At 49.7% G+C, this 12,440-nt stretch overlaps 1 protein-coding gene across 2 annotated transcripts in view; it reads left to right on the top strand.

Moving 5' to 3' along the window:
• The first annotated feature begins 990 nt into the window (after positions 1-990).
• LOC123626382 (calcium/calmodulin-dependent protein kinase type 1D) overlaps positions 991-12,440 on the top strand; it is a 301,697-nt gene continuing 290,247 nt past the window's right edge. For both annotated transcript variants that reach the window (XM_045535304.1, XM_045535312.1), the window contains exon 1: positions 991-1,312. In XM_045535304.1, the coding sequence (XP_045391260.1) occupies positions 1,221-1,312 (92 nt within the window). In that variant the 5' untranslated portion in view covers positions 991-1,220. The remainder of the gene's footprint in view (positions 1,313-12,440) is intronic.

The following is a 12,440-nucleotide window of genomic DNA, read 5'->3' as shown; positions in this document are numbered from 1 at the left end:
ACACCTCCTCCGAGGGGGGAGGCCAGAGGGAAGCTTTAGGTTAGTCTCTCCCGGCTGTAGGGAAGGACCTGCCTGCACCTGCCCGCCACCGGGGTACGCTACTACGCCAGCTGCCGGTGGGGCCAGGGAGGGCGCCCTCCTGCGAGGGGGCTGGGGGCAGACGTCCATTTCCCACCAAATGTCCGGGAGAAGCCAGGAGGGGCAACGAGTGATCAGGGCCAGCGAGGCCGGCCAGGCCCGCCGTCCGCTCCAGCCCGGGGCCGGGGCAGCCGCGCAGCCCCGCATCCCCCGCCGCGCGGCCGCCGAATGCCCGCGGGACTTTTGCTCGCGAAGGGACCACCGAGCAGCCGCTGGCGCGTCCCGCGCGTGCCCGCCCGGAGGCTCCCAAGCCCCCGCCCCGCCGGGCCGTCCCGCAATTGACGCGAGGCCGATTTGGTGCAATGCGAATTAGCTCCCGCCGCCCCAGCCCGCGGCCGCCGCCACCTCCAGCCGGGCCGCCGCCGCCGCCCGTAGCCATGACAACAGGCCCCCGCCAGCCCCCGGCCCCGCTCCGGGCCGCTCGGGCCACCGGCTCCGGCGGGGGAAGGCGCCCCGCCCCCGGCGCCCCGCATCCGGCCGCCGCGCACCGCCACCCCGCGGGCGCGCCCCGGAGCCACGCAGCGCGCCCCCTCCCGCCCGAGAGGGGAAGCCCGGGCGCCCCTGGACTTGACTTCACAATAAAGCTCCCAGGGGGCTGGGGCGCTCCCGCGCGCGCCCGGCGCCCGCACCTGCCCGGGTCCCCGCAGGCGCTCTCGCCGCGGCTCCAGGGGGCGCGGCGGCGGGGGAGGGGAGCGGGACATCCCCAAGGCGGCCGCGCGGGCGGCGGGAGGCGGGGAGCAGCCGGGCGCGGGGAGGGCGGGGAGCCCGCGGGAGGAGGAGGAGGAGGAGGGAGAGGGGGAGGAGGGGGGGAGCGGGGCGGGCGGCGGGAGGGAGCAGGAGGGAGGCAAGAAAGTAGCAGAAAGTGAGGCTGGCAGGCGGCGGCAAAGGAGCCGGCGAGCAGCGGCGGCAGGAAGTCTGTGCCCGAGACGAGCAGAAATAAGAGCCAGGGAGGGACCGCGGCGGCGAGAGCGAAAGAGGAAACTGCAGAGGAGGAAGCTGCCGCAGCCCCGCAGCCCCGCGCCGCGCCGCGCCCCCGGCGCCCCCTCCCCAGCGCGCCCCCGGCCGCCCCGCGCTCGTCGGCCATGGCCCGGGAGAACGGCGAGAGCAGCTCCTCCTGGAAGAAGCAGGCTGAAGACATCAAGAAGATCTTCGAGTTCAAGGAGACCCTCGGAACGTAAGTGGGGACCCGGGAGAAGGGGGTGGAGGTGGCCGCGGCGGGGTAGCCCGGGCGGCTCCTGCTGCCACCAGCGTGGCCGCCACCGCGGCAGGAGCCTGGCCGGTCGCCGCGCCCTCATTGTCCAGTTCTCGGCTCTGCGGAGCCCCCCGCGCGCCCCCCGCGTGGGTCTGCGCCCCCCGCCCCCTGTGGGCTCCGCTCCCGGGCGAGGGAGGGGGCGGCTCTGCGCTTTCGGAGACCAGCCCACGCGGGCGGGCGACTTGCCACTTCCCCTGTCACCGCCGCGCTCTCCCCACGCGTGACCGTGGGCTGAGCACGGTGGCTGCTGCTGTTTACTGGCCGTGCGCGTTTACTCACAGTGTGCACGGGCGCACTGTGTCGCCGAGACTCGGTCACGAGAAAATGAGCCTCCACTCATTCCCATTTCTGTCCTTACATCATATGTTCACAGCGAAATTGACATCCGCACGGACGAGGTGTGGGCGAGACTTTGGATGGCCGTGCGATCACGGAAGGGGAGAATTTCGCAGTGTTCACGGTCGCGTGTGGGCAGAGCCGCACCTGAGGGTCTGTACATTTCGCCCAGGCTCAGCCGCGCGCGCTGGGGGCCGTGTCGCCGTGGGAGGGTCTGTGACTGTCGCCGTGCTGCAGGCGGTGCTCTCCAGGACTGCATTCGGTCCCATGCTGATGGCTGCGTCTCAGGCAAAGCAGGAATAATCAGAAGTCGATGGCACAGAATGCTCCAAGCATGTGCTGCTCAGCTCGGCTGCTGTTCCCTTTCTGCCCACGAGTTGGGTTTTGTTTTTGTTTTGGAGCGCCTCGGCAGAGGTAGGGAGGTTGATAGTGAAAGAGAACAAGGCGCTGCTGGATGAGTCTGAAGTTCAAGTTCTTTTCTTCCCTCTGTGATCACTGTCTGTTGTGGATCAGTGTCTTGTCAGTGTACATAAAAATCACACGCACACGTGCTGTATGAAACGAACATTTTACAGGGCTTCAAGGAGGTGTTGATTAGGCTGGGAAGAAGGTCGGTGTGTTGTTGGGTGTTGTTCTTCCTTCTTTCCTTCCTTTTGTTCTGTTTGCTTGTTTTTGTGGTTGATTTCTTTTTCCAGAAGCACATTTTCAAACCCGGATTGTCTTCTGCCCCAGCCCAGGGTCCGCTGCTGTTGTTGTCATTTCCCTTCACCCCCACCCAGAGATCTGCAGTGGGTGCCCCAGAGAGAAGTTGTGGAGGTGGCATTCCCAGCCATGCTTCTGGCTCCCAGGAAAGCACGTGTTAAGGACTGGAATAGGGTCCCCCCACTATCGGGGCTGCCTTCCAGGGAGGGTACTGATTTGCTGCCTTTGTTGGAATGATAACAGAAAAGGGCTTTAGCTTTTTAATGGGTTTGGGGCTGCCTCTCAGCGCAGCCAGTTAAGGGGTTAGTTTTGGTCAAAACTTTAAAAAAAATTGCCAGTGAGGTTTATTCGGGTTTGGAGTTGTGACTCTGAGATGCTCAAGTTACTAAGATACAAGAAAGCACACCCTTTGCTTGTCATCCAGGGACTGGGTATGTGGCTGTGGATGAGGGGGCTGAAGAGAGTGGAGTCCCAGCATGCGTGTGTGTGTGCGCGCGCGTGTGTGTGTGTGTGTGTGTGTGTGTGTGTGTTCCTTTGCCTGGCTTATTACCACCTGAGCAGCTTGCACTGGTCCCTCTGCCTGTAGGTGGGCTGATGCAGTGTTTCCCAACTGACTCCTGCTCTATGGGGCGGCCCTGCAGCTGCACCTCTGCAGTGGCCCGGCTGCCAAGGCTCGGTGAGTGAGCTGTGGCTCCATTGAGTGGCTCCTACCATAGCACGCTGTTTGGGGGTGACTGCTGGTGGCTTCCGCCTGGATAAGGATGGGCATTTGCCTCCTGGTGTGGGAGTAGAGCTCTGGCAGAACAGCCTCTTGGACTCTGGCCATGTTCTCTGGGAGCTTTGGGTATAGGTCTCTCTTAGGGTCCCAGAGCATTGCTTTCTGCCTTGGAAAGAATTCTTTGCAAAGCAACTTCCCACTGTAGTGCTGGCAGGGGACCTAGAAGAGTGAAAGACAAACAATGAATGATCAAGATGTTTTCTACTCAATGACATAGTAGTCATGCTAATCGTAGGTGGTATTCTGAAATGTATCCCAAGGACCAGGCATTATTCTACCTGCCTTATGTGTATTAACTCACTTAAATCTTAGGGTAACTGTATGAGGTAGGTATTTACTGTTATCCCTGATTTGTAGATAAGAAAACTCAGGCAACAGAGAGATTAAGTGACCTGCCAAATGGTAGCTAGCTATTAAGTGGTGGAGCTGATACTCAAAGGTGAGCAGAACAACTCTTGATTATTTACCTGGGGTCCACACACTATAGATTTTGTAATGGCAGATGCTTAATAATAATTGGACTTAACTTTAGTATTTGGAAGACTAATTTTAATACTGTTGTAAAGAAAACATAATTATGGGATAAACTGTTATCTAAATACGTAAGCATTTCAGAGCTTTTGGATTGTCATGATTTTGTCTCCTTGGACTTTCTAGAAGGGGTCTCAAGTTCAGGATGTCTGCTTTACCCTGGGCCAAGTCCAGCAACTGTGGCCTGCATCTTAATATGGAGGTCACTTCTGGTCCCTTGGGGTGGGTTTTGAGTCTGGGCTCTTCTCTTGTTTGTAATGAAATCTAGCATAAGTCAAAGGCATCAGCAATTACCCTTCAAGTTCATTTCCAAAGTACTCTGCAGTTCCAATCATTTTGTTTGTCACACCTTCACCATCTGTCTTTTAGGCCCTAAAGCAGGAAAGCCCTGTAAGAAGCAAGGCTGTCAACTTACAGTGTTAAAATGCTTTTAAAAATAAAGCCTGGTTATCCCCGAAGACAGGAAAGAGGGGAAAAAAATAAAGCATTATAAAGGCCCCAGCAGAACTCACTTTGTCAGGTGTTGTGATCTGACATTTGACTGTCCTATCCAGGTGTCTTTCCTTGTACAGCAGAACATTTACCGTTGGAAGCTATGGGGTCAGGTTGCTGAGCCTGTGTGGTATAAGGGGCCTTGCTGGAGGTTGGGCGTGGAAAATGAGATTGAGGAAGCAGAAGACAGCACAAGGGAAAGGACCCGGCTTTGTGGTTTGGCCGGAGCCGTGTCATGCACCTCTGAGTCAGGTCTTAGGAGGAAACCTTTCAGACTGTAGGCTTCAATTTAGTCTCCTGTACGAGGGAATCCCAGAACCTAACCATATCTCTGAGTAAGGTGGTGAGACTTAATTACTGTTTATTAATCAACAACATGTTTGCAGATCCTTGGCACACTGTGAGAGCAAATAAATATTGTGTAACAGCAAATTAGGAGTGGTAAACATTTCTGTTGGCATCTTTGCTGAGGCTTTTCAGGCCAGCCCTGCTGTAGTGATCTTTCAGTGACTTCGGAAACAAAGAAACCCTAAGATTTACCATTTGGAGAAGTATATGGGTGGGGAGAAAGCTTCAGTGCGGTGTCATACCCCAGCCTCAGGGAAGTCACGTCTACAATTGCCAGGCTGTGAAATGCATGTGAATAGCTCTTGGCACAGCACTGGACGGCTTTGCCATCCCAACCTGCCTCCGTTCCCCTGGAGTACAGAAAACGGCATGTCCTAGAAAACATGTCTTCATCTCCGTAGGGGATGAATACGTGCTTTTTTATATAGACTGAACATTTGAAGTTGAAGTCATTCCTGTCTGTAGCTTGCTGGACCGGGCATCGTGGAGGACTTGGGCCTGGGTCCCAGGTCTGGCTCAGCCACAAAGGGGTCGTGTGGCCTGTGGGTTGCTTGGCCACTTGCCCACTTTGCCTTCTCTGTGTCTCAGCTTCCTCATTTCTAAACATCAAGGGGACGGGGGTGGACAGGGAAGACTAAATGATTCCCAAGTGCCCTTGTAACCTGAAGGTTTTGTGGCTCCCCTGCGTAAGGAGGGTTTTTGCTTTTGTTCCTTGGGGGCTTTTCTCGTGTGGTTCCGTGCAGCTCGTTTCTGTTTCGAGGGCCATTTTTATGTCTATGCTAGTTGCAAAGTGGAAACAGCTCAGGACCGGCAGCCTGATCTCACTTAATGTCAATTGCAGTGGGTCTTTTTTTTTTTTTTTTTTTTAAATTCAACGAGTGCCTGCTGGGTGCTGCTTTTGGAAGTGTATAAATAGAAACTTCTGCAGGTCAAGCACTGTCTTTCCCCACTCGTCTCATACTTACGTTACTGATTCTGAAATTGCTCAATAAATACACCTGTTGAGGACACAGATGATTGATTTTTCTGAAAGCCTAGATGGAAAACAGACTCAACTTTTCCTTTTTGGGTTTTGTGTGCGCGCGTGTGTGTGTGTGTGTGTGTGTGTGTGTGTGGGAGGAAAGGCAAAGCCACTTGAGATGGCATGTAGATTTGGCTGGCTGATTTCATAGTAGTTTTTCTGGGGTTACTCAGCATTGTAGAGTCTGTGAGAAGCACTGGAGAAGAATATTACCAAGAGAAAAATTGAGGTGGAAAGCCCCTAGATTTCTACCCTGGGGTATCCCGGCTGCAATCTTTGTGAGGAGTTTGGATTCCTCAGTCCTCTTGTTTTGAGGCATGATATAAATTCAGCCTCTCATGCATTTAAAAATATCCGTTGAACACCTGCTATGTTTTAGGCACCAGGAACATGGCAGCGAACAGACAGACGAGAGTGCCTGCTCTCCTGGGGCTGCAGCAAACACGGCAGACGAAGAAGCAAGATGGAGAGTGTGTTCTAGAACATGCACGCTGGGGAGAGACAGAAAGTGGGGAGCGGGGGGTTGTTGGGGTGGGGCGATGGCAGGGCCTACTCTGAGAACCTTGTATTTGAATAGAGATGAGCCGTGGGGCTCTCTGAACGTAGAATGTTCCAGTCGGAGGACACAGTGAGGGGGAAGCCTGCTGGGCATTTGTAAGGCCCAGCAACTTCCAGGAGGCCGGTGTGGCTGGAACTGCATGTTCCAGAGGGCAGAGGCTGGGAGCTGAGGTAGCAGAGGCATGGGGGGAGGTCGGGGTCCAGGGGTTGGGGTGCAGAGTTGACCAGGGCCTTGTAGCCTACGGTAAAGACTTTGGCTCTTGCTGTAAGAGAAAGGGGGAACGTTGGTGGAGGGTTTTGAGTAGAGGAGTAACTTGTTCTGACTTGTGTTTTCATGATCCTTGGGGTTGCTGTGCTGAGAACAGACATCAGGCTCCAGGGCAGAAGTGTGAGAACAGTTAGGAGCCTGCTGCAGTCCCTGTGGAGGGCTATGGGGATGTAGAACCACTGACGAGCAGTGGTTAGATTCGGGCTATGCTTTGAAGGTAGAGCCAGTAGGAATCACTGGTGGATTGGATGTGGGGATGTGAGATTCTCCAAGGATTTGGGGCTGGAAGAACAGGCCATTTGGTGGTTTCATTTGGTTTCTCCTTGGATTTTTCTGAGCACCTGCTCTGTCGGTGCACTGGGGCTTCCCACGCCCTGGGAAGCTCTGGAAACAGTTTATGGGCCAAGCACACACCCTTTGGCTTCTGGACTCCCCTGGTGAGGGAATCCAACATTTTTAAGGCGAAGTTCTGGAAAGGACTTTGAGGGACCTCCTGTTCTGTGTCACAAGTGGAAAAGTCTGTGACAGGCTGGAAATTTTAGCTGCAAGAACTGTTTAACTTTCTGTGAAAATGCTCATTTGTGCCTTTAGAATTATCAGTAGAAAGAGCTAGATCACTTTGACAGGCGAGTCTATAACCTATAACTCTCCCATTTGACTTGGGAATTTAGAGTTCAAAGAACATTCGGTGAGAAATGGTAAACATTAGAACTCTTGCTACCCCGTTCTTCAATAGGCTGTTTTATATTTGGAGAGAAAAAGGCAAAAGTTTTTCTTAATTGAAAAAAGATAAATTCCAGTGTCCTTATTGATTAGTAGAGAGGGACTGGGGAAATGGGGCTTTCGGGTTGAACTTGTTCCCAGAGAAGCTAGTGATGACTGGGTCTCAAGTACACATTTCTGGTTCAAACTTGGCAGCTGACTGGACAGCAATTAGGCTTGGCTGGTGCCAGGTGGACATTTGAGTGCTCTCGGGAGGATTTCAGGGGTTAACTTGTTGAGTTTTTCTTTGGCTGGGTCTCCATAAATCCCTTTAATCTTTCCTTTCCCTAAATAAATCTCCTTAAATCCCCTGCAATATCTCTCCTCTGCTTCTCCTCCTCTCTCCTTTGGGAGGGCTTAGGCTCAGGTCCAGCAGGGAATTGTCACATTACTGGTCAACTTGCCTGAGAGGGTGGCAGTCCCTGGACCTCACGCCTCCCTTCCTTATAGCATCTCAGGTTTCACGCGAACCCTCAGGGAGTCCAAAGCCCACTGGGGAGACATTTCTTTAATTAATGAAGGACCCGCTTCTAAGTGGCCACCACAAAGCCTGGGGCCTGAGTCCCCTGACCCCAGCTGCTTTTTTGATTGCAGATGGCCGGTTCAGTGCATATGTAGTCCAGAAGGACGTGTAGACTCGGGGAAAGATGCCAACAGGCTCTTTTCCATCCATGTTGGTCATGCCCTGAGACTTTCTGTGGTGTGGAGATCACTTTTTCTTTGGGTTAGTTTTTTATTAGATCTCACTTGATTTTTTTTTTTTAGGTTTATTTTGTAATGCATTGATTATTCAGGCTCTAGTTAGATCAAGCGTAACCTTCAAATAGACCGGATAGGCCAAGTTCATTCCGTGGCAGACCAAGTTCATCCCATGTCTTCAACTATGAGCTGTGCATCTTGTGCTGTTTTCCTAGTATTTCAGCAGGACTCAAAAATTGGAGGGATTCTGCTTCTTGGTTAACACACCAAATCTTGAGGCTAAGACTTTAAGATGGCAATTTACCGATACTGGTAGGGGAGCAATGACACATGATAGGAAGGTAGTTCTGGTGCAAGCCCCTCATAGCTGTATGTCCCTGGATAGATTCCTTGAGCTTTTTGAGTTAAGGGGGAGATAGAAAAGTTACTGGCTTGTGGAATTGTAAGGATTCAATGATGTATATGAGGTGCCTGACACATAATTGGGATTGAATACATAGTTACTGTCATCAGGCTGTAGTTGCCTTCAGCAGCTGTGGGGACCACCCTTGTATATTCAGGGTTGGAGCCAATGGAAAAGAATATGTCAGTATCTGTTGGAAATTGATTTTTAGAAGCTCTTGTTGCAAGTGGGCAGGATGGTGCATATTTAACCTCCCCAAAATTGATTTAAGTGACCGTAAATAATTCTTCAGTCCATGAGGAAAGAACAATTGATGATTGGTTTTCCCAGTACAGTGAGTAGCTAATAAGGCAGGCTTGGAGGTTACACAGATATGAGTTCAAATCCTGGGTAGGCTACTTCCCAGCTATATAGCTTTGGGCAAATTATTTCACTGTTCTTAACCTCACGTCCTCATCTGTAAAACAGGATAACTCTAGGACCTAAAATGAGGATTGTGGTGGAGATTAAATGAGGGTGCATGAGAACCACTTAGAGGGTGCATGACACATGGGTAGGTGCTCAGTAAATGCCAGCTCTCTGTCATTGGTCCCTGTTCCTCAGAGGCCATTTGCACAGATTTGGAAGGTACATTCAGCCATTCAACATTTGCTCCCACCAGGAGATGATTAGTTCACATAATGCTAGCATTAAGCAAGAGATTCAGCCTGGAACCTCCTCTGGGCCAGCTCCCGTGCTGGAGTGACCTAGTTTGCCATATATCATAGGCTTAGCACCTTTCCTGCACGTTGAGCCGATTTTTAAAAATCTGTCCCTCTCTACGTCAGTTCCGGCAAGAGCCTCTTCTAACAGCTGTGTCTTTCCTTCAGCCTCAACATGCTGGAGGATTGCTTGGGTGTTTCTGCTTTGTTTCTTATTGGAAATAGTGTTTTGATTTGATGACTCAAGTAACTTACTTACAATGTCTTACCGTCATGGAGTTTTGTAGTTTAAAACCTATATGCACTGAATTAATTTTAACGTTAGAGTATTTAAAAATGGCAGCATGCATATGTATGTACCACAGAAGCATATGTAACAATTTATTTAGAATATCCTTATGGTGGGGGACTTTTGGATGAGAGGTTGGAGACGATCTCAAAAGCTTTTAATTCCCCAGGTCACAGGATATGAGGATAGCACTTGAAGAGCTGATTTCCCAGTTGGGCATTATTTTTCATCTTCACCTGTTTGTTTTAGCCCTTATGGTGGCCAAACAGTATTCGCGGTCATGATTTATTGATACTTCTGTAACAGGGTAAGCAGGGAAAGAAAAAGTCCCTCAAATGGAAAGTGGTCAATATCTCTGCTTGTTGAGAGGACCTTTCTCTGTCTTTCATGACCACAACACGGATCACTGGAATTGGTTTTATAAATTGGATTTGGTGCTGTAAATGGAATCCTAAAGATATCGTATTAAATAAAACCGCAGACAGTCCCTGGTTTTCAAGTGACAGTCTTGCCTGCCTCCCTGCACAACTCTGTCCCCTCCCACCAAGGCCCAAAGTGTCATGAAAAGAAAAAAGAAAAAAAAAAAAAAAAACAAGGCTTTGTAGCTTTAGAAAATCTGTGGCTAGAAAGAAGAGAAGAAGCTGTACAAAGCCAGGAGGCTTTGCAGAGTGACTGTCAGGCCAGTGTCCCCTGTCCCCAAATGTCTTCCCATATATGAGCTGATACTTAACCTTGAAAAAAAAAATGACTGTTTGAAATTTGCCTTAAAACTTGGGAAGCTGTCAATACCTTGAAATAGGTTGAGAGACTGCCTGTCATTTACTGTGTAAGTGATTTTATGGAAAATACTTTTTCTCTAACACTTAATTGACATTTGAATGGGAGACAGAGGGGAGAAGAGGTAATTCTGGTCTTGGAACTTTGGGGAAGCTCAAATGGGTCTCGACAGGGAAGTTGAGGGCGGAGTGAGGTGAGAAGGACTTCAGGGCCAGGCCAGACCGTTAACACCATCATAACTCAGCCATGTCATGGACTCCATGATTAGGATCCTGAATACTATGAAAAATGTCACTTCTATAAGAAAATATGCCTCAAATAACAACAACAACAACAATAACAACAAAAACCTTTAAATGGACTTTTGAAACAGACCCTGTGTATCAGTTGCAGACAGCCTGTATTTGGCAATAATTGGTACAAGAATTACATACTACTTGGATTCTTTTTGCCTGTGTTAGCATGGTCAGTAAAAAAGGAGTTTGTGGTCCCAGTAATGGTAAAAATAAAAGTGTTGGCTTTTAATGGCTTTGTCAGCTCTTTTGACAATAGGGTTATATTATAATAACAAGATCTGCTGTTTGAGTGTGTTTTTTTCTTTTTTAAAAGTTGTGGTCAAAAAATACACACAATAAAATGTACCATCTTGCCATTTTTATGTGTACAGTTCAGTGGCATTAAGTATATTCACGGTGTTGTATAACTGTCACCACCGTCCATCTCCAGAACTTTGTCATCATCCTAAACCGAACGTCTGTCCCCATGAAACAAGAAGTCCCCATTCACCCCTCCGCCAGCCCCTAGCAGCCAACATTCTACTTTCTGTCTCTGAATGTGACCACTCTAGAAGCCTTATATATAAGTGAAATCATGCAATACAGTCATCCCTTGGTACCTTCAGGGGATCGGTTCCAGGATGCCCCCCAATACCGAAATTCACAGATGCTCAAGTCCCTGATATAAAATGGCAACGTATTTGCATATAACCTGTGCGCATCCTCCCACATTCTTTAAATCATCTCTAGAGCACTTACAATGCCTAATACAATGCAATACAATGTATAAACAGTTGTTACACTGTATTGTTTAGGGAAGAATGATGAGAAAAAAAGTCTGTGCATGTTGAGTACAGATGCATTTTTTTTCCCCCAAATAATTTCTATCCATGGTTGGGGGAATCCACAGATCCGGAGCCTGCTGATAGGGAGGGCCGCGGTATTTGTTCTTTTGTGTCTGGCCTATTTCACTAAACATAATGCCTTCAAGGTTCATCCCATGTTGTAGCAGGTGTTAGAATTTCCACCCACTTTAAGGCTGAATGACATTCATTGTATGGATAGACCACGTCTTGTTCATCCACATGTCAGTTACTGGACAGGGCTTGCTTCTGCCTCTTGGCTCTTGTGAGTAATGCTGCCGTGAGCATGGTGCCCAGATCTCTCTTTTGAGACCCTGCTTTCAAATCTTTTGGGTATCTACCCTGAGGTGGAATCACTGGATTACCTGGTAATTCTGTTTAATTTTTTGAGGACTTGCCATACTGTTTTCCATAGCTGCGTGGTGTTTTCCAGTTTGCAGAGTGGTTTTTGCATCAGTAATTCCCTCTGACTCTCAGCTGTGAGCGAGCAGCAGGTATTGCCCTCGTTTGACAGATAAGAAAACGGAGGGTCAGGGAGGTTCAGTGGCTTGGGTGAGCTGGTTGCTAAGTGGCAGGTGGAGAATGAGGAGTCCCTTCATTCCAGTTTGGTGCTGTTGCTCCCCTGTCAGGGCTGCTAAGAAGCTGGTTAGTGGAGTCGGTGCAATAGGGAACTACTGACTGATATAAAGAAGAAAAAGATCGAAACCTCTCCCTTGTGGGGGTGGTAAGGAGGCCACAGGAGTCACTGTGTGCTGGTAAGCCCCACCTGGGCTGGTTTCAACTCCCCATGGTTTAGCAACCTACTTGCAAAATTCCTGAATTAGGTAGGCTCTCATGCCCTGCTAGGAGGTCGCTCCATCACACCACTGAAGGAAGCAGAGGCCAGGAGATCTGAGTTTTAGTCTTAGCCCTGCCATTTAACACATTGAGTGCCACACTAGAAAAAAAAATTGTTTTTTCCCTTGGGCCACTGTGTTTTATTAAAACAAAAGGATCTTTTCTAATATGTTATTTTTTATTGTTTTCTGTGCCTGAGTTATATGCAATGCAATCCATATTTTTAGAATGAAATTGTCAAGATTAATTGTAACAATAAGAACATCAATAAGTAAGGTTTTCACAAACCAACTACAGGGTTTTGCTTTATGGGGTCCCGGGCTCAAAACTAGCTTGAGTTAAATACAACTCACATGGCAGTCGATGTGTTAAGAATTGTGGAATTTTGGTTTTATTCTCTCTGAGTCTTG

Source organism: Lemur catta, chromosome 1, assembly GCF_020740605.2.
Source record: "Lemur catta isolate mLemCat1 chromosome 1, mLemCat1.pri, whole genome shotgun sequence".
In the NCBI taxonomy this organism is placed as follows: Eukaryota; Metazoa; Chordata; class Mammalia; order Primates; family Lemuridae; genus Lemur; species Lemur catta.
Note: the sequence above shows the minus strand (reverse complement) of the source record. Positions and strands in the feature narration are given on the sequence as shown.